Below are 25,907 nucleotides of genomic sequence, written 5' to 3'. Positions count from 1 at the left end.
CCTCAATCTGATGATTTAGGCTGTAATAAGAGGCATAATATTATCTGGTAGTCCTTCACAAGGAGGCCTGCCTGTATTGTGAGTTTTCTTACAGAAGGGGTATTGGTCCAGGGCATACATCACAGACCAAAAAAAAGAACCATTTCTCAGCTGCTTGCTCAGTGCTGTAGCTATATTTGTTCTTGTTTCTCAGTTAGTGTAATTTTCTCTAATCAGTCATTGTTTTCTGTATTTGTATTCCTTCTTCTTTATTCACTGTCAGCCAACAAAATGACTGTCAGTCATTCAGAGTCCGGAATATACTAAGAGGCAGCACAATGAAATGGTTAGAGACCTAGCCTTGGACCTAGCTCCTCATCTATAAAATAGAGATAGTTCTAGCACCTATCTCCTAGAGTTGTTAGGAAGATCAAATAAGATAATAATCACAAAGTGCTTAGCACACTTTCTAGTGCGTACCTAGCATATGTTATGAAAATGTTAGTCATCATTATCATTATTAAAGTACTATCTTTGACATATACCAGTTTTTTGAGCCTGGGCAGCTTTTGTTCAGTTTCTTAGGGCTCCAGGCTACACTCTAAGACTATAAACAGCTATTCATATTTTCTTAAGAAAGGACTGTCCTTTTTTCTCATATCCATGTCTTCTAACTTCTTATTTAGTAATAGGTTTACATCTATTATCTGCTGTGGGCAGAACCAGGAGGTATTTTAAATTACTTCCACAACTCTTGGAGACTGTTTTATTTTTTTGTTCTTTTCACACCAAAATGTACAAAGTTGTTAATATTAGATAGGGTCCTCCAAGGAGCCTGGAATAAGCTAGTGTGCTCCCTCTGGAATCCCTGAAAATAAAGTTCCTAATTCATTTGAGTACTTTCATTTTGCTTTTGGCACACCATTGAATTGTATCATCATGCCTTTTGCCCTAAAAAAGGAGCAACTTAAAATATAAATCTGACAACTTAGAAAGGATAAAACAAACAGACATTTAGTCCAGGAACCAGAGATACAAAGGGCTTTGGACATTGAACCTAGGAGTTTTTATTTGATCCTATGATAATAATAATAACAGCAATAATAACCAATGTTTATTTAGCACTTATGCAGTGCCAGGCACTGTACTAAGTAGTAATAATGACCCATTAGAATTTGAGTAAGAAAATCACATGGTTGGACATGTAATTTTTAGAAAAATCCCTTTGGCAAATGTGGGAAGAATGGATTGGATTGGGGAGAAATTGGAAGCAAAGAAGGTCGGTGTATAATAATCTACAAAAGCCTGGGAGCATATTTAGGTGAAGACCAAGGACACAATAATAGATCATGCTTTCTATTAAAAATGAAAGCTATGAGCAGAAGGAAGGAAGGAAGGGACAATTTTGTTATTCATTCATTTCACTCATGTCCAACTCTCTGTGATCCCACTTGGGGTTTTCTTGGCAAAGATGTTGGAATGGTTTGCCATTTCCTTTTCCAGCTTATTTTACAAATTAGGAACTGAGGCAGACATTGTTAAATGACTTGTCTAGGGTCATACAGATAGATAGTAAATATCTGAATCCAGATTTGAACTAATAAAGATAATCCTTTTTGACTTAACATCTGGTGCTCTCTATTGTGCCATCTTGCTGCCCTAAGGGAAAATTAATTGGTCAAATACTTTGGGGTATAAGAACCTTCAAGCCTGGATGGTATCCATACAGCCCTTTTTAAACTTTTTTTCTGGCTCTTTAGTTCTTGGCTTTCCTTTTTCTTGAAATCTTATGAAATATTTAACTCAGAATTTCCAAATTTTTCTGTACTTAAAGATCTCTATAGTAATTATAATTATAATTAATCCAGTAGCCCAGTATCAGTTCATTTATAACTAAAGATGAATAGGAATTGCATCTGTTATTTATTAGGGGGAAGGGGTTGGTTTCATAATATTTGCTACCATGCTTGGGGAATATCATTTTTCTTTAAAAAGAATTAATTCATATATCTACATCAGTGAGTTACCACAGAGGGGGGGAAAAAACTTATTGTAGCATAGAAATAAGGAGGCAAAGGATGACTTTACCCTGGCAACATTGTATTTATTTTAGTTTTTATGTAGTTTATTTTTCTGGTCTCCTAAACAGGAGGAGCTTTTTCTAAAAGCAAGGGCAGTCATCACATTCCCAGAATGAGAGAATAACTGTAAAAGGCATAAAAATGTTCAGCAGAACATGTCACGTCTACTAAGTTAAATAAGCAGAGGAGGGAATAGAAAGCAATTGTCTATGATTATGATATCTTTACACTAAGCAAAAGAAGATTTTGTATAAACTAAAAGACTTTATAACCTGCTTTTAGTAAATCTTTTCTCCCTAAATTCTAAATTGGGAGCTATTTTCTGTGCTTAGAAACAGCTGGATGTCCCTTCATTCACAATAGCACTGTTAGCATATTTAGTCACTGAAATGGTAATATCTTGGAGTCAGATAGCAACTCACTGTTCCGTTGGGAGAAGATAGTAATACATGGCAGCTCATTTCAACCTTAGATAGTAATCCAAGGTGTCATTTACGGAAGAAGTTAGGTGGAGTAATAAAATGCAGAAATTGGAATGACTGTTTAACTTCCTTCTACCTCTGTTTCTACATGTTAAATGGGATTGATGAATGAGCTAAATGAATGTCAGTTATTACATTACTTTTACCAATTTCCAAATTCATGTCACCCCCATCTTTAAACATAGAAGGAAAGGAGAGACTCGTGGGAGAAAACAATATTCTGCCTAAATCAGGCTGAGTAAGCAGAAGACTAATACAACATGGGTATGCTTGCTGCCATCCCAGCACCCCTTTCTTAATGTTTTAGGGAGAAAGGTGAATGAGGAAAGGAAGGAATTCCTAGAGTACCTTGGGAAATATTTCTGAGAATGGTAGTAGACGCAGAGCAGAGAAGGGAAAATGTTTTTTTTTTTTTTTTCCTTTCCTTCCTTATGGTACTAATCTCAGGAGCTGCTAGGTAGTTCAGTCTTCTTACTTTAAGTTGCTACTTCAGTTGATGAAGGGTTCAAGAAACAGGATTTATGGGACGAGGAAAAGAAAATATCTGAAATGACTTTAATTTGTTGCCTCTGAAGAAATATACGTGCAAAGTACATAGAAGGTTTTATAAACATTGAAGCAACAATGCATACAGATAACATACACACAACTTGGAATGAAGAGCCAGGAGAAAGGATTTCTCTGTGCGAAAATGATGATTGCTTTTTTTCTAAACTAAAGAGTCTGAGAGAATTCTTCGTGGTAAGGGATGGTTCCCTGGATGAAAAAGTTGTATAGAGAGAACTGTATAAGGGGAAATTTGTATCATATTACTACAAAATATATCAAATAGAGAACCTGAGTTCAAATCTGGTCTCAGAGACTTAACTAACTGCTAAATCACTTCACCTTGATTGCCTCCAAAAATAAAATATATATTATAAAATAATATATTAAAATATAATATTAAAATTAATATAATAATAGAATAATATAAAAATATTATATATTATATATATATATTAACTGGTTTTATGACTGAGTAATTCACTTCTCTGTACCTCACATTCCTCTCCAAGACTTTAACTTACAATAACCTATCCATATCAGGACAAGGGTTTTATACTTAGGGAGTTCACCCCTCCCAGGAAACTATAGTCTAAACCCAGCCCTGCCCCACACCCAAAATGGAATCATCTTTTGGGAATTATGGAGTCCCATTCTTATTAGGCAAAAGCTACAATTTACATTCTTGAACTATATTTCTTCCAACCAGTGAGTGAAAGCATTGGACTATAAATTCAAAGAATTTATTCAAATTCAGATTCAAATCAGAGAGTAGATATCTCTTTTTAACCAATAAATTGAAGCCAAATGTTTAACTGTTAATTAAGAGTAAGTAGGATAAATAACCTCCAATTTAGAGGGAGAGGGAGATTACATAGAACCAATGGGAGGCTCCTACATTTCTACTATTATAACCTGCCTCTGGAAGTATAGTATGTTAGGTAAAAATGATTGACATCTCTGAGTCATGCTCTGGATCAGCTTGCCAATATGTTTTCCAAGGCTTTGCCACACTATATCAGTTTTCAACTCATTCACCCCTGGACATATATAGAAGAGGAAGAAAAAGGAATGGGGACACTGCTCAGAGATGAGTGTGCAGCAGAACTAAGCAAAAAAAAAATAAAAAAAAATCCAAGTATTCTTACCCTGTGTTCCCGACATGCGGCTGGATGGTGTCACCTAAGCCCTCTCAGCTGCTGACCCCATTCAGCATCATGTTTCATAGCATCCCTGCCTCCCACTGAAGGAAGAAGAGAGAACAGTCAGACAAAGGGCATCGTCCTTTAGTGCTTTTTCTATCTAGCTTTCAGATTCATTAAGACCAGCAAACTGGGAAAAAGAAAGACCTCTGTAAACTTGTCATCGTGTAGGAAAAAAATAAATAAACACGAAGCATTATATAGGGTCTTAATTTTTTTTTTCCTTATCTAGAAAAAAGCCACGGTCTTGTTTAATGCCTTTTTTTTTTTTTTTTTTTTTTTTTTTTTTTTTAAATTTTACTTAATTGTAGTTCTACTTGGATGCCATAAAGTTGTATAGAGACAGCCCTAGCTTCCCTAAGGCATTGCCCAAGCTGTGGCAAGTTCTGCTGTTCTAGAAAATCTTGGGTAATGCATCTGCTTTCTGAGAACCAGCCTAAGTATGGAGAGGGTCATCCCTTGCAGGCTGCCCACTAGGTGATAAATTCTTTGGCCATGACAAACAAACCCAGCAGTGATCCTCATGGTGGCTTGGGTTGTGACTGGATGACTTATTCAAGAATCAGTTTCAAAAATAGAACAACCTTTTCTCCTACTTTCAGATGCAAGGTCTTGGTATAAATGCCCCTTGGGAGGTAGATATTGGCACAGATGAGTACTGACCAACTGTTCTGACCAAAATGGTTTCTCTACAACTCACCAGTTCTCTCTCATTATTGACATCTTCATTCCCTATCTTATTAGCCTGGTCTTCTAGCATCAGTTAGAGAGTGACCCCCAGTGGTAGGTGTACTATACATAAAGTGGTGTTTCTGACTCAGCTGTATCATTTGCATGTGCTCAATTTCAGTTATTACATCCATTTAGGCTTGAAAAAATTCTAGTTTTATTTTTATTCTCAGCTGTATTTTGAGGTTGTAGAGTGGTGACTGGTTAGCCTATTTTTGGTGGCTATAGATTGATTCTTGCCAACAAAGGTATTTTTAAAATTGGACCCCACATATCATTAGTGGCTGGCCCTTTTCCAGGACTGCTTCCACCCTCTTTCAGGCCCACTTCTCCGTACTGGTCCTATAGCAGGAATCAGAATCCCTCTGGATTCCCATGACCTCTCCTCCTTTGAGATCCACTTTATCCAAATTTATCACCCAATCCAGATCCTGGTGGATACTGTTTACCTGCCCCCACATCATTCTTTTTCCTTTCTTAAGACCCTTGGTACTTGGCTCACAGTCTTTCTTATACATGTTGACCTTCCTTTAAACATACTTCCCAGTTTTTCAGTCTGACTCCCATGACTTATTCCATCCCCTCTTTATCTCAGCAATTCCCAGGGATGATCATATCTTTGATCTCTCACCATCTCCCACAAATGTTCACCTCCAAGGTCGAAAACTCTGAAATTCTCTTAGACTCCGGTCATTCCATGACAGGAATTTTTGGTCCTTTGTCTTCATTACGATTTTAATCGTTCTGCCCCTTATTATTTTCCGAGGCACTCGCTGCTGCTCTGTTGATTTCCTTCCTTTGACTCTTTAATCAGTTCAACTTAGTCCTTCATGCCCCATTCTGTTGCCACTTATACATTTAGGGATTACTAGGGTAGATATCTCTGCCTCCTCGACTTTTAAATGTGTATTACTGACTAGTATCCACCACTTATTTATTATCCAGTCTCAACTGGGTCCTCACTTCAGCAAGATCCTCCCTAATCAATTCTTTATCCCACTCCAGCCCTTTTCTCTCCTTACACCTTCTATACTAACTTCTATACTATCACAGCCAAGAATATGGATGGCATTTTACCATGAGTTTCTTCTTCTCCCCTTTTCTGTTATAGAAAGAAAAACCACTACTTTAAAAAATGTATTTTGTTTTTATTTATTTTTTTTTTTGCGACAATCAGGATTAAATGACTTGCCCAAGATCACACAGGCATTGTCAAGTGTTTGAGGGTAGATTTGAATTCAGATCTTTTTGACTCCAGGACGTGCTGTATCCATTGAGCTACCCTGCCTGCTTACAGTTTGGTAGACAAGTCAATAAAGAGCTTTATTTAGTTATAAGCCAAGGTCCATAAGGAAAGAAACAGTATCTACTATGTGTCAGGAACTATGCTAAGTGCTTTACAAGTGTTAAAGGTGTCATTTGATTCTCTCAATAATACTGCAAGGAAAGTTCTATTGTTATCCCATTTTACACGTGAGGAAAATGTGGCAGACAGATGTTAAGTGACTTTTGATTTGAACTTAGGTTTTCTTGACTCCAGAGCCAGTCTTTTATCCATTGTAGTGCCTAGCCTCCTCCCTTTTACGTAAAGTAAGCAGGCTACTGAATATAAGCTATTTCCCGTCACTACCCTGGGTTTACAACTGGCTAGTCAGTTCCTGGCCTTAGAAACAATTTATGTTTCAGGGGAGGACATATAAACTTAATTTTCTGACTGTTATTAACCTTAGCGTCCAACTCAGGGTAAACTATATTATTTGTCCTTGATTGCCCTTGCACAAGGCTTAAAACCTTATAAAGGAATACTAAAATATGGGGATTGAATATTACACCGAAGACATTTATTCTAAAATGACATTTAACACATCAAGGATTATAAGAAAATGCAGGCCACTCCACTCCCTTTATATGATCCCCTATTCTCCCTTCTTTTAATCCAGTCTAGATAAAGAGATTTCCCTTCTTCCTGCCAATGTCAACCCATTTATATGTACTCTTGATTCCCTTTTTCCCCCAACAGATTTTCCCTTCTCATAATTCTCATTCTCCCTTTCTACCACTTTCTTCCCTTATGTTGCAAACCTGACCAAGTCTCTCAATCTTTAAAAAAAAAAAAAAAAAAAAAAAAAAATACCTTACTAGATCCTACTCAAGCTAATATCTATAGTTCCTTCCTTTTCAAACTCTTTTAAAATATTATCTATACTCACTGCTTCTACTTCTGAACCTCTTTGCAGATTCTGTTTTGACTTTGGCACACTCCTGAAATTTCCCTCTCTTAATAATCTCTTAATTGCTGAGTCTGATAGTCTTCCCTAAATTGCTATTCTTTTTGAAGTCTCTGCAGTATTGGACAATATTTACTCTTATTCTCCTGAGTAAATTCTCTTCTTTCTGGGTTTTTTGAAACTCCATATTTGATTTCCCCTCCCAGCTGTCACTTCTCAGTGTCTTTTGCTACATCATAATCATCCCATTCCCTCAGCTGTGAATATACTCTAGGGCTCTGACTAGACATATCTTCTCTCTGTATATATATATTCTTTGACTTTTGATAGTTTCCATGGGCTTAATTGTCCTTTCTAAGCAAATGACTTCTTGTATTTCCATCCCTAATTTCTCTCCTGAGTACCATGTACCACTTGGGTGTTGGACATTTTAAACTGGTAGAAATCAAACTCCTTACCTTTCTGTCGTCACCCTCACCCTCTTAGGAACTCCCCATTCCTCTTGATCACCACCATCTTTCTAATTATCTAGGTTCAATGTCATAATTGATTGATTATATTTGGAACACTTTCCCACTTCATCTCTACCTTTGTCTCAATTCAGTTGCCTCCTTATGCACAAAACCTTTCCTGATTGCCACCGCTGTTGATGCCTTTCCCCAAGTCACTTTGAATATGTTTTGTATCTACCTTCATGTGTGAATTTTCTCTTTTCTAGGTAAACTAGAATTTCCTTGAGGTTGGAGAATTATTTTACTTTTGTCTTTGTATTGCCACTTCCCAGCACATAGTAGGGACTTTAAAATGCTAGTTTCATTGAACAAATTTTGTCTCTTTTTGGAGCTATAGTTAACATAGGTAAACATAGGAGGGTAGAGCTGCCCCAAAATGGAATAGTTAGAGTTTAGAACTTATTGGTTTCTGTAATTAAAGGTCTTGGGGGGGGGGGAAACTGGACAAACCTTAAAACAGTGGTCCTCAGACTTTTTAAATAGGGGCCAGTTCCCTGTCCCTCAGACTGTGGAAGGGCCGGACTATAGTAAAAACAAAAGCTCACACTCTGTCTCCGCCCCTCAGCCCATTTGCCATAACCGGTGGGCCGCATAAACGTCCTCAGCTGCCGCATCTGGCCCGCAGGCCGTAGTTTGAGAACCCCTGCCTAATAATGTCAGAGAAGATTCTTTTTCAGGTGGGGGTTAGACTAGATTTCCTCATGTTCTTTTCAGTTTTGAGATTCTATGATTTTGAGCTTTGAGCTTGTGCCCCTGAAGTAGAACAAATGACAGCTACATTCAGCTGTCCTGATTATTTTAAAAAAAAAAATACAATGAGACAATTTTTAATGCTTCTGAACTATGAATTGTAACCATATCCCCTTTGGGGGACTAATGCATGAATAAACCCAACAGCTTAAAGCATTTCTGGTTTCTTTTTTGGTTCTTGAGGCCAAGCCTTAATTAAATCAACATTTCTTCTCCCTTAAGTGGGATGGTATTTCACCGCCAATTTTCCTTGCTTGATGATATATTAGTCAGTGGTTCTTGTAAACACTCTAGAGAAATAACACTGGAAGGAAGGAAGAATGTCACTCTAAAATAGATTGACAGAGTCTTTCAGTAGGGTAAAGTGTTGTATCCTTCCAGAAAATAAAGAGAAATCTGATTGGTTGGTGAAGAACCATCATGGTCTGACTCTCAAGGGTAAAATAGGTGCTAGCTTTTATCAAGCAACATTCTGTTCCTTCCCTGTGTTGTCCTATGATTCACAGGTATTCAGCAACAAGTCTTACTGATTTATTGTCCTTTAATTATTAAATTTGTTCAGCCTCTAATCTCATCACAGTAAATTTTATTTTCTCTGATAGCAATGCCTCAAAGACAGTCACTCATAATTCACTTTCTCTTTCTGTCTTTCCTCCTTCCATTTATTACATCTCCAGCAGTGACTGTAGACAATCCTGGAAGATTGCTTAGTTTGAAGGCTACTAATTATATCTACCAGGATCGAGAGCTAATTCTCATTGCTTTCTTAGCTGTACCCCAAATAAATGCTTTTTTTTTTTTTTCTCTGTTCATCAAATTCAAGTGATTGAACTTTCCCTCTAACATTCTTTTTCTCCCTCTCATCCCCTTTTAACATCTCCATAAGGGAAATTGCCAAAAAGTGAACTAAGAAGGAAATAATCAAATACTGTCATATACAACAGCTTTCTTTTTTATTGATTCTAGATTGCAGGGAAGCCATATTACAAGGTAGAACGAGAAATAAGGGGCAACATGAACTATCCTTAATTTTTTAACCTTTGCCCTGTCAACTCATTCCAGTTCTTAAGCCATAGAACCATACCTGAAAAAGAACATAATGAAAACATGTCCTAGTAAAAGATCTGATGCAGTTTAGGATAAAGTAAAGAGTTTTAGGATAAAGATAAAGCAAAGCATACCATCTGCTTTACCTCCTCTCTTTTGCTGTTATTTAAAATCCACATACTCTGTGTCCCACTAAATATAATTTTTAGATTGGTTCTGTTGGTGCAGTGAGCTCAGGTCTGACAATGAAACAGATTGCAAAAATAACTCTAGCATGGGTGTATATATTCAAAAATAAGGATATTTGAGAGAGACAGTCAACAAGCCACACAAATACATGAATCCCTATCATTCCTTTGCTCCATCCATGAATATACCAGATTTCCTTGCCAGCATATATCAGCACTGCAGTACACCATCTTCTGCAGCGTTGAGAGACCTTATTTGAGGACTTTCCTTGCCAAATTTCAGATTTTATTGTAATTCAAATGTACTCAAGAGACATTTAATTAGTGAAACACTTAGATCCAAAATATTACTGATTCCAACCTTAGAAATCAGCTCAAAAACTGGAGGCTGCAAAAATGTTCATCAGTCTGTGAAATATGTCAAACTCACATTTATGTATGTTGTCCTATCTCTTTTTTCACTACTGAATTCATGTATACAATTTATCAAGAGATGCTCAAAAATTTCTAAGAAACCTTCAGAGAATGGAAAAAGAAAAGAGATGGAGAATGTAATTTAATTTAAGCCTGATTTTCTTTATTCTCAATCATATATTGACTTTCGTCATGATCCTCATTCAGATCAAATTAAGTTTTGATCTATAATTCCACATCTGGACTCAGCATTGAGTCATGTATAGTCATTTCCTTAGAACACTTTAACTACTGTAGTGAGGCACACTGTTAAAGAGGAATGAATGACTAAATGTGGGAAATTGGCACTTAAATTGTGATTTAGGGGAACTAGGCAAAGAAATTCTTTTTTTTTTTTTTTTTTTTAGGTGCAGCTAGATAGCACAGTGGATAGAGGACCAGCTCTGAAGTCAGTAGGACTTCAGTTCAAATCTGGCCTCCAACACTTAACACTTCCTAGCTATATGACCCTGAGCAAGTCACTTAACCCCATTTGCCTCAGCAAAAGAAAAAAAAAATTTTTTTAAGAGTAGAAAAGAATGTGAGTATATTTAATAAGAAATATTTATTGCTTGTTGCAGTGGTGATAAGGTCATTTTTCTAAATAGAGCTTACTTTGTTGTAAGGATTCAATACTAGTTTAGTAAGAGTGAGAAAACACAAAAATAGCAACCTTTTTGTAAACTTATAAAATTTGGCCTAAAAATCTGGCTACTCTTAGCTAGGAGGTAGGAGTGCAGGATTGTAGAAATCTCTCCTAGCAACTAAAGAAATAGCTCCAAATAGGTAGATAAAGAAAGAAGAAAAAAAGACAGTTAAATCTAATTGGATAATTCATTTTCTGCTTTAACTTGTATTAAGATAGTAAGGTGAGCTAATTCCCAATTAAAGACAGCTGAGCTTTTTCCTTTCCATTAGGAAAGATGAAGCCTGTCATACATTAAACCTCCTTCATAACTTACCAAGCAGCTATGGTAATGAGTCAGTTTATATTTTAATCTTAGAGGTAATAGGGGAATTTGTTGTTTAGCCATTTTCAGTCATGCCTGACATTTTGCGACTCCCATTTAAGGTTTTCTAGCAAGAATACTAAAGTGGTTTGCTATTTCTTTTCTAGTTCAGATCTGAATGAGTCTTCCTGACTCCAGGCCTGATGCTCTATCTACGGTGCCCATCTACTTGCCCAGGAGGGGAATTCCTAGAGTTTGTGGAGTAGGAGAATGAAATGGTCAAATCTGTACTTTAAGGAAGTCACTTTTTTCTTTCTCATTTTTTTTCCCTTTTTGATCTGATTTTTCTTGTGCAGCACAATAATTGTGGAAATATGTATAGAATTTTTTTTTTTTTAATTGCAGTTATTTAACACATATTGGATTACTTGCCATCTAGGGGAAGAGGTGGGGGAAGAGAGAGAATAATTTGGAACACGAGGTTTTGCAAGGCTGAATGTTAAATTATCCATGCATATGTTCTGAAAATAAAAAGCTTTAATAAAAAAATTTTTTTAAAGAGAAAATCACTTTGACAGCTGTGCAAACTGATTGAAGTGGGGAGAGATCTAAAGCAAGGAGGCTCTCATTGTTCAGTCAGAAGAGAGGTTGAGGCTCTTAAATTAAGTGGTGGTTGTGTGAATTGGATAGATGAGGAATGCTTGAGATAAGCTAATGAAGATAGAAATGACAAGGTTTAAACTACGTGGATTTGTCAGATGTCAATGAGGTTGTGGGTCCCAGGAAGGATAGAGGAAATTAAAAACAGGATGGATTTGTGGGGAAGTATATGTTTGGCACATAGTACATCTAGATTGAAACGTGCAATAAGCATTTGGAGATGGGATACTGAAATACAGGCAAGAGACCCAAGCTAATTCTATTGACCTGGAAATTATTAGCAGAGATGACAAATATGTTCGTGTATGCTTATAAGGTCTCCTAGAAATAAGGAGAATGGGGGATCTGGGACTGCATAAAGCTTTGGGCCCCCACATGTGCAGAATATGGGTGATTATCCAGAGGGGAACACTTGATTTTGTGTTTGTTTGTTTGTTTTTTAATTTTCTGAGGCTGGGGTTAAGTGACTTGCCCAAGGTCACACAGCTAGGAAGTGTTAAGTGTCTGAGACCAGATTTGAACTCAGGTCCTCCTGAATTCAGGGCCGGTGCTCTATCCACTGCGCCACCTAGCTGCCCCCAAGGGGAAGACTTGAAAAGAAGCAGTCAGATAGAAACCAGGAGAAAAACCAAGGGAGAACAAGGCCAAATTATCACAAATCAATCTATGTTGGGAATTTTGTTCCTGTAAGGCTATACTAAATAGTTTCTAAGGTTCCTTCCAAGTGTGAGACTCTGTGATTGTCATCTGGAGAGTAGTTTTTTTTTTGTTTTTGTTTTTTGTTTTTAATTAAAAAAAAAAAAAACAACATTCGGTTATACAGCACAATTTTTCAACTCTGACTGGAATTTGTTTATTTTGTGATCAATCCCGTCCCCCCTTTTCCTTCAGTCCAAAACAAGTTTTCAGTAGGGGAATGTTGAATTTTATCCCTCCATGACCTATTCTGGTACTGTTATATTTCTTCTAGCAATTGTAATCTTATAATCCCTCAATCTCCATTCTCAAGATTGGAGGATTTCTCTGTTTTGTATCAAATCTAGATCCTTTGCTTTAGATTTTCTCAATTCTCTTTCTGGGCTTATCAACCATTTTTTTTTTTTTCTTTTTTGCTTTATTTATTTTTAATACACATTGTTTTATGAATTATGTTGGGAGAGAAATCAGAGCAAAAGGGAAAATCATGAGAGAAAAACAGAAAAAAATTAATATAGCATGTGTTGATTTACATTTAGTCTTAGTTCTTTTTCTGGATGCAGCTGGCATTTTCTGTTTATTGGGATTGCTTTGGATCACTAAACTACTGAGAAGAACCAAGTTGATTATTGCATAATCTTGCTGTTATTGTGTACAATGTATTCCTGGTTCTGCTTGTGTCGCTTAGCATAAGTTCATATAAATCTTTCCAGGCCTTTCTAAAATCAGCTTGTGCATCATTTTTAATAGAACAATATTCTGTTACCTTCATATCCTACAACTTCTTTAGCCATTCCCTGATCGACGGGCATCCACTCCTTTTCCAATTCTTTATCAACCAATTCTAAAAGGCAACTTTCCTCTGAAGTATAATGAGTGGAGACTATCCTGCTTACTCTAAAAGTGCACTGTTCCTACTGGTGCCTCCTCCTTTCTCCCCTCACCTACCCCCAAACACACTGCTTTTGAAGCAGACTTTGAATTCAAATCTCAGTACTTTTCTTCTTAATTGTCTTTCAGGTTCAAGTGTGAATGGCATAGAGGAGCCCAGCCTTGCCAAGAGACTGAAAGGTACCCCAGAAAGAATTGAGCTGGAGAATTATAGGCTGTCCATGAAACAGGCAGAAGAACTTGAAGAGGTTCCTGAGGAAACTCTAGCAGAACACAATCTGAGCAGCGTGTTGGACAAAGGGACCGAGGAGGACGTGGCAAGCAGGTTATTATGTAACATATATGCCTTCAATCCCTTTCTGTTCTTGTTCGTCCCATTTCAAGCAACACCATCCAGTGGATTTCCAAATGAATTTGGCCCATCTTCTAAAGGAAAAATAAAGAGAAAATACACACATAACAACAACAATTTTCCACTTTACAAAGGCTCTCACACATACACACACACACACACACACACACACACACACACATGATTTCATTTCATCCTCGAAACAAGTGATAGAATAAATATTATTCCTACCTTAAAGGAATTACATCCATACTCATATAATAAGGAAGCAGAAAAGTTGATCTTCAAGCCAGGTTTTCTCACTTCAAAACCCCTGCCTTGCCATTTTACTGCCTGTCTTTGTACTAACCTAAGTATCTGAACAACTGATTTACCACCATTTAATTCAAGAATTCAGCAAGTATTTAATAGGTTGTGTGTCTAGCACTGTCTCAATGTCTACACAAATGGGAGTATGAGAATCTAATAGAATATCACTGTGTTGTAAAAATATGTAGATAAATAAGAAGTATCAGAAGATTAATGCACCAATGTGTAGTGATTTTAAAAGAGAAAATAATATACAGAGTATATTGAAAGGATGAGGGAAAAAAAACTGAATTTAGTATAATTATACTGATCAAACATTGCCCTAAGAAGGAGGGAAAAACATGTACCTACTTTTTTGAGGAGGAGGAAGGGCAGAGAAGGAGAGATGCACAACATGAGTGTATAATGGAACGTACTTATGCTGTTGGACTGAACGGATGTGATGGTCACTTTTATTGAAGTACTTTTTTTCCCCCTTCTTTGTTTTGTCTGTGGAAAGGATTGATGGTAGGAATACATTTTAGGTAAAATTGATGTTAGGGCAGCTAAGTGGTAATGCCTGGAATCAGAAAGACTCATCTTCTGGAAACATTTACTAGATGTGTGACTGGGCAAGGCACTTAAAACTCTTTTTGCCTTTGTTTCCTCATTTATAAAATGAGTTAGAGAAGAAAATGGCAATCAATTCAGTCTCTTTGCCAAGAAAACACTAAATGGGATCTTGAATAATTAGACATCCCTGAAAAACAAGTGAACAACAAAAGGTGATGTTAAAAACAAAAGAGATATAAAACACTTGTTTAAAGGATAGCAGAGTGAGGTAAACTTGGAACATGTATCATGTTGGGATGGGAAGGATTGAGGGATTGGTTTTTGTTTTTTGGGTTTTTTTTTTTTTTTAAGAAAAAGTTCAAGCAGTAGCCATTTCTGAAATGGACTTCCCCGATTCTAGCCCAGAGGCAAGGAATTAATAGATCCTATTTTATAATCCCTGTGATTGTGTAGCATTTCTATTGAGGGTTTTTTTGTTTGTTTGTTTGTTTTTTTAAACCAAATCCAGAGGAAACTTCTTATGCTAGTGCAAATCAGCAACTGTTCCACGATTCAAGAGTATTAGAGAACTGATTCAGGAATAGGAAGGGTAAGAAAATCATTTTCTGAAGATATGTTAAAAGTAAAATTTAAATCCAGATTGCCCAAATCACAGTAGTTCACCACTACACTGTTCTTTTTTTACTTTTATAGTATTTTTCTGATCACAGATCCTAGTGACCTGTCTTAAAATGTGATTCTACCTCTGTGTGAGTGCTAAGTAATTTCTCCTAGACTCCTTGGGGTATTTCCTTAGTTCTACATAATCACCCTCCCATCTTAAAATATGGAGCAGCTGATTTTCCCTGTTGTGCTTTTTGTGGATTCACTGGCTTACTGTGTTTGCCAGGACCTAGGCTTCCAGGAAGAACTGACAAACCACAGCTTCCTTTCTTCTTCCACACCCTTCCTCTTGGCTCTTCAAAGGTCAGGCACCCAAAGTCCAACCCAGATAAGGGCCCGGGAATGTAAAGTGAGCCCTAAGATAAAGAATTTACATTGTGACTATTATGTGACACAGAAGGTCTATGGAGGGGGGACTTTTCCATGATCCTGGATTCTCCATGGAAATAACAATGCAGCATTAGTATTATTAATGTTACGGGGGGAAAGGGGGAAGGAACAAACAAACAAACAACAACAACAACAAAAAAAAAGCTGGCAATACCTGAAAGCTTTCTTTTTGTTCCCCAGTGGGAAAAGATTCAGTCTTAATAAAACATTCTGAATATAACAGGGTTTCTCAGAAACAAATTTTAAACTGAACTTTTATTTTTATGTGAAAAAAGATAGGGACATAATAGAAAAAGTTTAATGTTTTAAATGTTAGTTAGATAATTTGATTCTTCATTTGATTTCTAGACTTGTATTAAAAAACTGTGGAAACATTAAGTATCCTTATTCTTACTCCCCCCCCCCCCTGAGGCTGGGGTTAAGTGACTTGCCCAGGGTCACACAGCTAGGAAGTGTTAAGTGTCTGAGATTAGATTTGAACTCAGATCCTCCTGAATTCAAGGCTGGTGCTCTATCCACTGCGCCACCTAGCTGCCTCCAGTCTTACATTCTTAACATTTTCATTGTGGTCTTTCTAATAGATCCATTTCCCTCTTTTGCAGTTAACAGTGATCTGTGAGAGAGAACTCCTATAGACGCTCCAACCCCCCAAATATCTTTCCTCCCTCTCCCCCTATTTCTGCCTCAGATCGGTAGAAAGAAACCAAGAAAATCTCTATTCTGTTATTCCTCATCCATGAACAGGAATGCTTTTTTCCTTTCTTTTTAAGAGGAACAAGGAGTTGATTTATAAAAGGCATTGAATTCTTTTGAAAAGCATCAAAAAATAAAAAGCATTGTTAGTGATTATTAATCTTATTATATACTGTAGTGTAGCAGAGTATGCTTAGAGTATGAGACATGGCTTCTAATCCAGTCTCAGATTATTATTTTTTTTAATTTTGATTTTATGTTACTTTCATTTCCAAATAAATTCTTTCCCGTGCTCTACATACCACTCATCCCTAAATAAACATTAAAATTCTAGGACTATGGAAGGAGAGAAGTGATTTTTAAAAAATAACCAACATAACTACCATTGACTACCGTATATGCAATATAACATGCCCATAGATCCCCAACCTCTGCAGAAAAGAGGAGATGGATAAATTTTCTCAACTCTTCTCTGGGTCTAAGCTTGAGCATTTTAATTATTATATATTACCATTATTTTCAGTTTCAGGGTATATTGCTTTGATGAGTTTATTGAGCCTTTGTAAAGCAGCTACCATAGTTCATTTAAGGCTTGTTTCTAAAGTGTTCATTTTCCTCCTTTCTTTTGTTGTATGACCTTGGGCAGATCACTTAACTTTTCATTCAAAATGGGAATATTTGTGTATCTGCTAGGGCTTTTTTGAGGAAAGAACTTTGCAAACTTTTTACAAATATTTTTTATCATTATTATTATTATTATTAAATGTTTACTAGTATTATTATTGAGGTAAATTCTAAAAATAAACAGTAAAAATACAGAAGTTAAAGCACACTCTTTACATACCTAAAACTGCAGTATTGTACTAAGCTGTACACCTTCAGAACATTATCGAGCAGCATCCCTAACTTTGATAAGACATTTCTCCCACCCTAAGTACATATTTCTTATTTGAGGTCCCTTATGTGGTCATTTTAAAGCCTTCCTGAAGAATTATATTTCAGAGTTAATAGACCATGGATGCAGATCTAAGAGGGAAAAAATTCCCTACCATTTCTTTGGGGGGTGTGGGTATGTGTGTGTGGAAGGAATTTGTTTTTCTCAGGGCAGGAACATTCCACAAGTTTGAAGGTAGCTTGGATTTCATTCAAATTCTACCTTTAACTCTGCTACTCGTGTAAAAAAAAAAAAAACGGTTAATCAAGCATTTATTAAGTGTCTCCTGTCTATAGTAACTGGGGATACAAAAGCAGACATTAAACTCTTGCTACCCACATGTAGTTTACATTCAGAGGAGTCAGCTTGCATGTTTTTCTAGACAGTGGCAAAGCATGCTTCCATCCTGAATGTATCATGTAGAACTATCTCTGCTCTATGTGCTGCTTATTGTTATTTTTCCAAGCTTTGAACAGCAATACGGTTCCTTAGACAGAAGTTGTCTACAGGGCTATAACACCAGATGTTGGAATTTTAGTTTCCATTTATTTCCCATAGGTCATGAGCTCTGTATTTTTCCAGTAAGATTAACTAAATTTGTTTTTATTATTGTGCCTTTTCTGGCTCTGTTGCCTGCTTTTCTTTGTGTATTTTCCTCTCTTTCTCCTTTCTTTTGTCAGTTGGTCTCACTATGAAGGACTCAATGTAACACTGACAATCTTTCTTCCCTTTCTTCACCGTACAATATATGTATGATCATCGCTGGTCATTCTTACTTTGGAAATACTTTGAAAACACAAGGTAGTTAGAGGAGAGAAACCATTAGCAGGTGGGGATATAGAGAGGGGGTCAAGAAAGACTTCATACAGAAAATTGTGTCTGAATAAAAGAAGAATGGGAATTCCAAGAGTTGCATGTAGAGGTGTTCATTCCAGGTTTGCAGGATAGCCAGTGGCAAAGACATGGAGATAAGCAGTGGAGTATGGTGAATGAGGAAAGAAGGCCATTTCAGCTGTATCTCAGGTACAGAGATGATGTCTAATGAGCCTGGAAGTATGGTTTAGGGATAACTTGTATAGGGGTTTAAATAATAAGCATATGAGTTTCTATTTTATTCTGTAGGCAAATTGAAAACTACTCAGATTGGTTTAGAAAGTTATTGACATGGTCAAATCTATACTTAGGAGAATTATTTTGATAGATGTATGTAGGATGGACTACAATAGTGAGACCAATTAGTAAGATATTTCAGTAATCTAGACAAAAGATGACGAGAGCCTTAATTAGGCAAACATTTCTTAAGTACTTACTATGACTAAGACATTGTGCTCAGTACCTTAAAATATTTCATTTGATCCTCACAACGACCTTAGAAGATAGTTGACATCTTTATCCCCATTTTACAGTTAATGAAACTGAGGCAGGCAGAAATTAACTGATTTTCCCCCACAGTTTCAGCACTAATAAATAACTGAAGTTGAATTTGAATTTAGGTCTTCCTGAATGCAGGTCCAACATTCTAGCCACACATCTGATAGAAGAAAAGGAGTTAGAAGAAATAATTGTGATTATATATGTGGGAGTGAGAGAGCAAGAGCAAGAAAATACCAAGATTAGGAACCTGAGATACACTAGATTGACTAAAACTAAAATCCCACAAACTAGATAGCATATCATGAGAAGATCTATATTTTTGAGTTTGCATCCAACAACAGTTCATGGAAAATAAAATTTGTTTGTCCCAACTTGTTCCCTTTTTGTACCCCATATAAACTTCATCCCAATAAATCCTAATTGTGTTTTTATGTGCTTTACTGTTAGTCCCTTTACTGTTTCCTATTCCCTATAAGATATTAATACAGATTAAACTTTGTTTTTTAAACATTTAAAAAAAGATTTTTAAACATTAAAAAAAAGATTTAAAAAAAGATTTAAACTTTTGGTTTTGTATTTTGTAAGATATTAATACAGATTAAAACTTTGTGAAGAGAAGGAGTGTAAAGTAATAGACACATCATGGAAAAGGTTTGAGGTATGTGTACATGGCAACTGTACATTTTCATACTCTTGCATATCAGATGAGTAAAGGGACTAATAGTAAACCAGTTTCATTAACCTTCTTCTGAAAAGAGGAATGTACCTGATTCTGCTCTTTCCCTTCAAAATCCACATTTTCCCCTCTTTAACACATTTTGACACATTTTCCTCACCCACCCCAGATATTTGCTCTTCCCATGGAGAGCTATTTGCTATTTCTTCACTTTGGCTTTTTTTCTCTCTTGGCTTCTCTATAGCAGTTCAGAGTCTGAGATGGAGGAAGAAGATGAAGAGGAAGAAGAAGAAGAATCCCATCTTCCCCCTTCAGACCTGGGAGGTGTGCCTTGGAAGGAAGCCGTTCGTATCCATGCTCTTCTCAAAGGGAAGAGTGAGGAGGAGCTGGAAGCCTCAAAACATCATGAACCTGCGAATGAAGATGAGGAGGAAGAAGAGGAGGAGGAGGAAGAAGAGGAAGAGGAAGAAGAAGAATCTAGTGAAGGTTAGAAAAATTATGTGTAATCATAACCCCCAAACAATCCCTAACAAGAATAATTTTGTACAATTATGTTTGTGAAGTTCAAAATCTTATTACTAGAACAAAGACACAAAAAGTGATCCTTCCTGGCTCAAAATTTTTGTTTTTCTGTTACTTCAAATTTTTAAAAGAAAACTTAGTGACTTGTGGACAAGTGACTTGTCCAGAGTTACACAGCTAGGATGTGTTACGTGTGAGACCAGATTTGAACTCAGGTCTTCTTGACTTCAGGGCTGGTGCTCTATCCACTGTACTACCTAGCTACCCCCAAAAAGATCTTTCTTATAAAGATTCACATTGATTATCTGTGCTACTCTTGAGCAAACATTAGTAAAGGGGACTTGACAAATTTCACAAGAGCCAAAGTGCAATTGTGAAATTGGTGGGAGGCAAATTGGAGCCTCCCAAATCTAAGTTAGGAACCTTATTCCAAAATAATTTTTTCTTTTTCTTCTTTTAACTTTCAGTTAAAGAAATCTACTTTAAAAACAGCAGCTAATCCAGTCTTTTTTGTGGGTAACCTGGTTCATTGCTCTAAAACTTGTGATCTAAAAGCATAAAATCAAATCTTTTCAGTTCAAATTCAATCATCATTGATTAGAATGGACACGAAACTAATATTTAAAAGGGATATTCCTTTTTCTACTTTACTGTCAAAGTGTTTATGCATTTTCCAATTATGTGGGGTTTATTTCTGCATCCTTTTTTAAAACCTTTTCTCCTTTGGAATTTCTGGGTGTTTGTTCAATTGCTAGTCTTTCTACTTTTTACATTATAGCTGCTGTGGTATCTGATTTGGTTGACATATGTAGAGAATTTCCTCCCTTCTCTATCTCTGGCCAGGAATATATTGTTCTTATACTGGAAGCGTTGATCCAGAAACATAAATCCTGCTCTCTAATATGTAAGTAGAAGGTCACTTTCCAAATCTGCTTTTTTTTTCTGGACCCATTGCTTCCAATTAACAGGAATGATAATAGTTCTACATGTGCTTTAAAGTCTTCAGTTTATTACTCAGGACTTGGTCATTTCCAGCAATGTGTTCCGAATTCCTTCTTGCAGTATAATTTGTGACCACAAAAATCTGAAGGTAGTTTTCTGATTCAATAAGCTTTGAGAAGATCTCCCAAAGGCGGGAAACCTTTCTATGGTGATTATCATATGAAAAGTTATCCATGTCAGTTCCCATCTACACTATTTTTCTCTTCTTCCTCTGATTCTTATTTAAAGCCTCTTCCCTAAAGTCACCTTAGGATCCATACTATATTTTTTTGGCAAACAAACAGCAGCTTTTTCTCAGAGGATCTCCCCTGTTCCTAATTGTCACTTAGACCCAAGTGTGCACTGGTCTATCTTCCCTTCCTCAGCATCCATCTTTTTTTACCTGCCAGAGTCTTGATACTTGACAGGACTTCAGATCCTTTTTCTTTTATGTTTTCACTTTGAACTTTTTCTTCCCTTCCCCTTTTTAAAAAAATAATTCATTCTCCCTTATAATTGACAGAACTGAAAAGTATTCCTCAAGACTCTTTTTCCTTTTAAGACAAAAACCAGTCTGTACCTTAAGCAGAGATAATAATCAATTCACTATTGTGGAAATATACATGTAAAATGTTCTTTGTGGATCAATGCAAAATGCTCTGTGATTTTTTACTCCTTTGAAAATCTGAGGAAAATCTATGTGACCAACTACTCTGTGAGAGCTTAGATTTTGGAGCTGTCATTTCCTCTATTAGTATGCTATTTTTTCATTTCATTAACATTTTGAATATTAGCTATATTCTTTCCCTTGTTTTGTTCACCTCATTCCTTATCTTCCACTGGCCTCTCCATTTTATCCCTGTTGTTCTCTTACTAGTTCTTTTTCCTTTTCCCTCTCTCTTTCTCCTTCCTCTTCCTCATTTTCTCTTCAGATCCTCCCACATTTCCCATTCCCAAAAGCTGTTGCTTGACTTTTCCATATCTTTCCAAAATGCTTTTCCTTCTCCCACCCAACTTTTCTCTCAGCAAAGCCAGAGGGAAAATCCATGCCCTTTTAAGAGGAGAATCAGTAGGAGCTGGAGGCCCCAGAGCCAAGTCTTATCTTGAAACAATTTTTTATCTTGATTTAGGATTTCTGGTCTTAACTTGACTATACTGTTACTTAACTTCTCTCTCTCCTGATTTTCCAGAGTACAAAAAGATCATAATCCTTGCCTCCCACTATCACTTCTACCTCACAGAAGTGAAATGTGGTAAACAGAAATGAGATATAGCTCTTGGAATTCCACGAAGAATGAGGCTATGTAAACTTAGATTAATGATATCCTTCTAGAGGTGTGTGGATTGGAGGAAGCAAGAGTTTTAGCTTCTTCTGCACTGAAGCCTCCTGGTTTTCAATTATAGCACCAGACCAAATTTTAACAGCCCCTTAATAGTTGGCCCCAGATGAACATGCTACATATCACAATTATCTGCTTCTTCCTGGAATCAGGAGTGTTATGCTACTGTTTTAAATTGAAGTCTGTTTCTTCTGACTCAATAGGGACTAAGCATGGAACAGAGGCAAAGTATATGTTCTAGATGCATAAAGTGTGTTCAAAAAGGCTAATTCAGTTAAGCTTTTAGAGCTTAAAACACACTAAGACTTTTGGGACATCCAATTTATCTTCCAGAGAAGCTAAACATCTTTGGATAGAAATTTGCTATGATACAGGATGCTAATGATGTAGAAAATGAGCAAGAGCAAGTGGAAGCAAAGAGAACTAAGCTTTCTGAATTTGGGGAAGAAAAATAGGAGCTTCTAGATCAGTGACCTGATCAACTTCCCTTTTTAGTTCCTGGACTTTTCTGTGTCTGTATACAGGCATTGCTGTTCCAAATTAGTAGCTGTCTACTCCTTCAGGATATAGACACAGCAGTAATCTGCATCTTTTTCATCTCTGTAAAGATTAACTGATAGCATGAGTAAAATCCAAGGAGTTAGGAAAAAGGGGACTAAATCTGCATCTTTTTCTTCTCTATAAAGATTAATATCATGAGTAAGATCTAAGGAATTAGGAAAAGGGGAGTAATCTGCATCTTTTTGTTCTTCTGCACAAAGATTAACTGATACTATAAGTAAGATCCAAGGAGTTAGGAAAAGGGGCTAATCTGCATCTTTTTGTTCTTTATAATGATTAATTGATAGCACAAGTAAGATCTAAGGAGTTAGGACGAGAGGAGCCCTTGGGAATGTCAGGTGAATTGGATTCTCCTTCCTCCAGGGAAGCAGATGATATAATCATTGGCTCTGCTCCTGGTCGGTCAGAATCAGAGTAATCATAGCCGTAGCATGTTCAGAAGAACTACTAGGTCAATATGATATTGCTGTTGCCTTCATTATCCGACGATGACCTCGTAGACTTCTGTGCAGCTTAGGGTGCTTTTTTTGTGCTTGTCTTCCCATTAAAAACTGGCTCTCCCAGATCTGGAATCATCGTCAGGACAAGAATACAAGAGGTGGCGTTGGGGGGCAAAGTGGAGGGGGGGAGACGACTTTCTTTGCAGTCAGATACTTAGCATCAGACTTAGCCAAAGCTGAAGTACCTGGAAACAGAACTTCTTGGCTGCACGATGAAATTTCTCTTTCAGACAGTGGCCTTAAATGTAACCATTGACTGGAAGTCTTATTGCCTTTGAGTTGAGGATAACGTCTTTCTCTCCTCTTCTCTCCTGATCCTCCCTCCATTTATCCTTATCCCTGTCTTTATGCTTGATGTTTCGCTCCCCCTGCTGTAGAGGGAGAGTATTGTCCCTGGAACAGAGAGCTCCAGCAAAGCCAATGGCTCCAACATAATTCAAATGAAGAGGATACGGGTACACTTAAAGGTACCCGCTTTGCCCCTGCCCACCCCCACCCCTCCATCCTTCCCTCATAGCTGCCCAAAAATTGCCCTGAAGAGCAGGTCCCACATGAAAAGATATTTTTAGTAGAATTGTATGGACTGGCCCTGGCCCCTGCCTGAGCTCCCTGCTACCTGTCCCTGGCCCCAGGACTCCATGGCAGCCTCAGGATAATGTCATTTTGTGTGGAAAAGCAGGAATGACCCTATGGCAACTTAATTGTTCGAATTCTATACCTTGACCCAAAGTTTCCCATCAAATTCAGCCTAGACATCCTTCCTAAGTCCCCCTTGGAACAGCAAGCCTAATGACAAATGTACAAATTTGGGTCACTTAAGCATCTCTTGAAGGCGATACAAAGTATCTTCTGCCATAAGATATACTTGAGCACTTCACACTAAAGTGTTTCCACTTTCTTATTAAAAAAAAAATATCCAAAACATGTTGAACTTTTATTTTTATTTATATATAGATATAGATATATTTCAGGGATATAATTGGCAGCAGAAAGTGAAGTGTTAACAGTGAATAACGTAATTTTCTTCCTTTTTCTGCTTAAAAAAAGGATGGAATTCAGCATTTTCTGTCTACTGGCCTGCCTCTTCCACTTCCTAGCATATCATAGGCAATCAGACGATGTCTCAACTTATATTGCTGAGCACTTGAAAATTAGAATGAAGCCACAAGGACTAAAACTACAACCAGGTCAGCCAGTTGGACGACAAAGAGAAGCAATGAGGCATGATTGCCAGGGTCAATGGGGGCAGTCTTCTATCTAGTGCAAAAAAAAGGGCTTCCAGTCAGGTGGTACCTGCTCTCATTGAACCTTCCCCAATGCCCCTCTTTAATTACTTACTGTCCCTGGTATTTTAACTCGGCTATATGGCATGATGTATATACACTAATGCTGGAAGCCCATGCAGTGGTGAGCTGCATGGACATGCTTTTGCTATTGCCTGCAAGCTCTTGTGTTGCCTTGAACCAGGACCTTTGCTAAAAAAAGTCACCAAAATTGGTTTCAAGGTAGGAATTTGGCTCCAGAAAAAGTTGATGAGAATTTGTCTCAATCGCCTCATTTCCTTCCACTTAAGAGTAATCAAAGCTTCAGCTATTGATGAAGCATCTCTCTACTCTTCCCAAGCCTCCCTTTCCCCTGCTCTGATGCCCCTGTCCTTGCCAAATTGTGCAGCATGCAGCATAGGACAGGGATGGGATAGAGAGCTTCTCACTCCCACATCCCCCCCGACTGCAGCAAAAAGAGCACATGCTGCCAGAGTATGTGTTGGCAGGTTTGTTACAAAGCAGCATCCCTCCATCCCTCCCATCTAAAACACAAGATGGCTTGGTAATGGTGTAAATCCCTTGCTTCGGGAAGAACCAGGATATCTTATGGGGAGGGACAGGGCTGCTACTTATACAGATATCCTGATATTCTGTCCTTGCAAAAAAGCATATGGAGGCTTTCTTTTGAAAGTGCTTTCTTCAGAGTCTTGGATTTGATTATAAGTAGATGAAATTGGTATAGCAAACTGCCATCTCAAAGAAAGAAAACATCAGAAGGAAATGGATATACTTCCATAGTGGTATTGCTTAGATTGACCAACACTAAATTGCTTGAAATTACTAAATTGCTCAATCCAATTCAGTGAGCAGTGGGAGAGTTTCTGTGCTTGTCTGCATATTTCAAATCTCACTTCTGTATGCTATCTTAACAAATATTGTGATTTCTCTTTTCTTTCTCTGTTTCCCATCTTGTGATACTTTGTCCTTGTTTCTCCTTCCCTGAGTTTTGCTTTGCCCTTCCTTATTTTTCTCCCAATCTTTTCTATCTCCCATATCCCTTCCACCCTGTCTTTGCTATGCCAGCTGGGAATCTGAAGCTACAGCAGATTGTAAATCTAGTCGATCCCTTGGAGATCCAGGCAGATGTACACTGGACACACATACGTGAAAAAGAGGAGGAGGATAAAATGGTGTCTACCTCCAAGTCCTCCAGTTCCAGAGGTAACTGCACCACGGTTTTGGGTACTGTCTGAATACATAACAACTTTTTTCTGTAGAACACTTCCTCCTTAGGGGAAGATCCATCAGATCACTTGGAAGTATTTTGGGTGCTGTCTAAACAACTTCTTTGTGTAGAAGATTTCCTCTTTAGGGGAAGATCCATCAAAATGCTTAGAAGTG

At 37.2% G+C, this 25,907-nt stretch overlaps 1 protein-coding gene across 4 annotated transcripts in view; it reads left to right on the top strand.

Annotated features, from left to right (window-relative positions):
• MICAL3 (microtubule associated monooxygenase, calponin and LIM domain containing 3) overlaps nucleotides 1–25,907 on the top strand; it is a 243,831-nt gene that overhangs the window by 160,616 nt on the left and 57,308 nt on the right. For 3 of the 4 annotated variants that reach the window (XM_074266836.1, XM_074266837.1, XM_074266839.1), the window contains 3 exons: nucleotides 13,524–13,719; nucleotides 19,582–19,823; nucleotides 25,590–25,727. In XM_074266836.1, the coding sequence (XP_074122937.1) occupies nucleotides 13,524–13,719; nucleotides 19,582–19,823; nucleotides 25,590–25,727 (576 nt within the window). Of the gene's footprint in view, nucleotides 1–13,523; nucleotides 13,720–19,581; nucleotides 19,824–23,618; nucleotides 23,709–25,589; nucleotides 25,728–25,907 lie in introns of all 4 variants that reach the window. The other variant, XM_074266838.1, reaches the window with a different exon arrangement.

This window comes from Sminthopsis crassicaudata, chromosome 5 (genome assembly GCF_048593235.1).
Source record: "Sminthopsis crassicaudata isolate SCR6 chromosome 5, ASM4859323v1, whole genome shotgun sequence".
NCBI lineage: Eukaryota > Metazoa > Chordata > Mammalia > Dasyuromorphia > Dasyuridae > Sminthopsis > Sminthopsis crassicaudata.
Note: the sequence above shows the minus strand (reverse complement) of the source record. Positions and strands in the feature narration are given on the sequence as shown.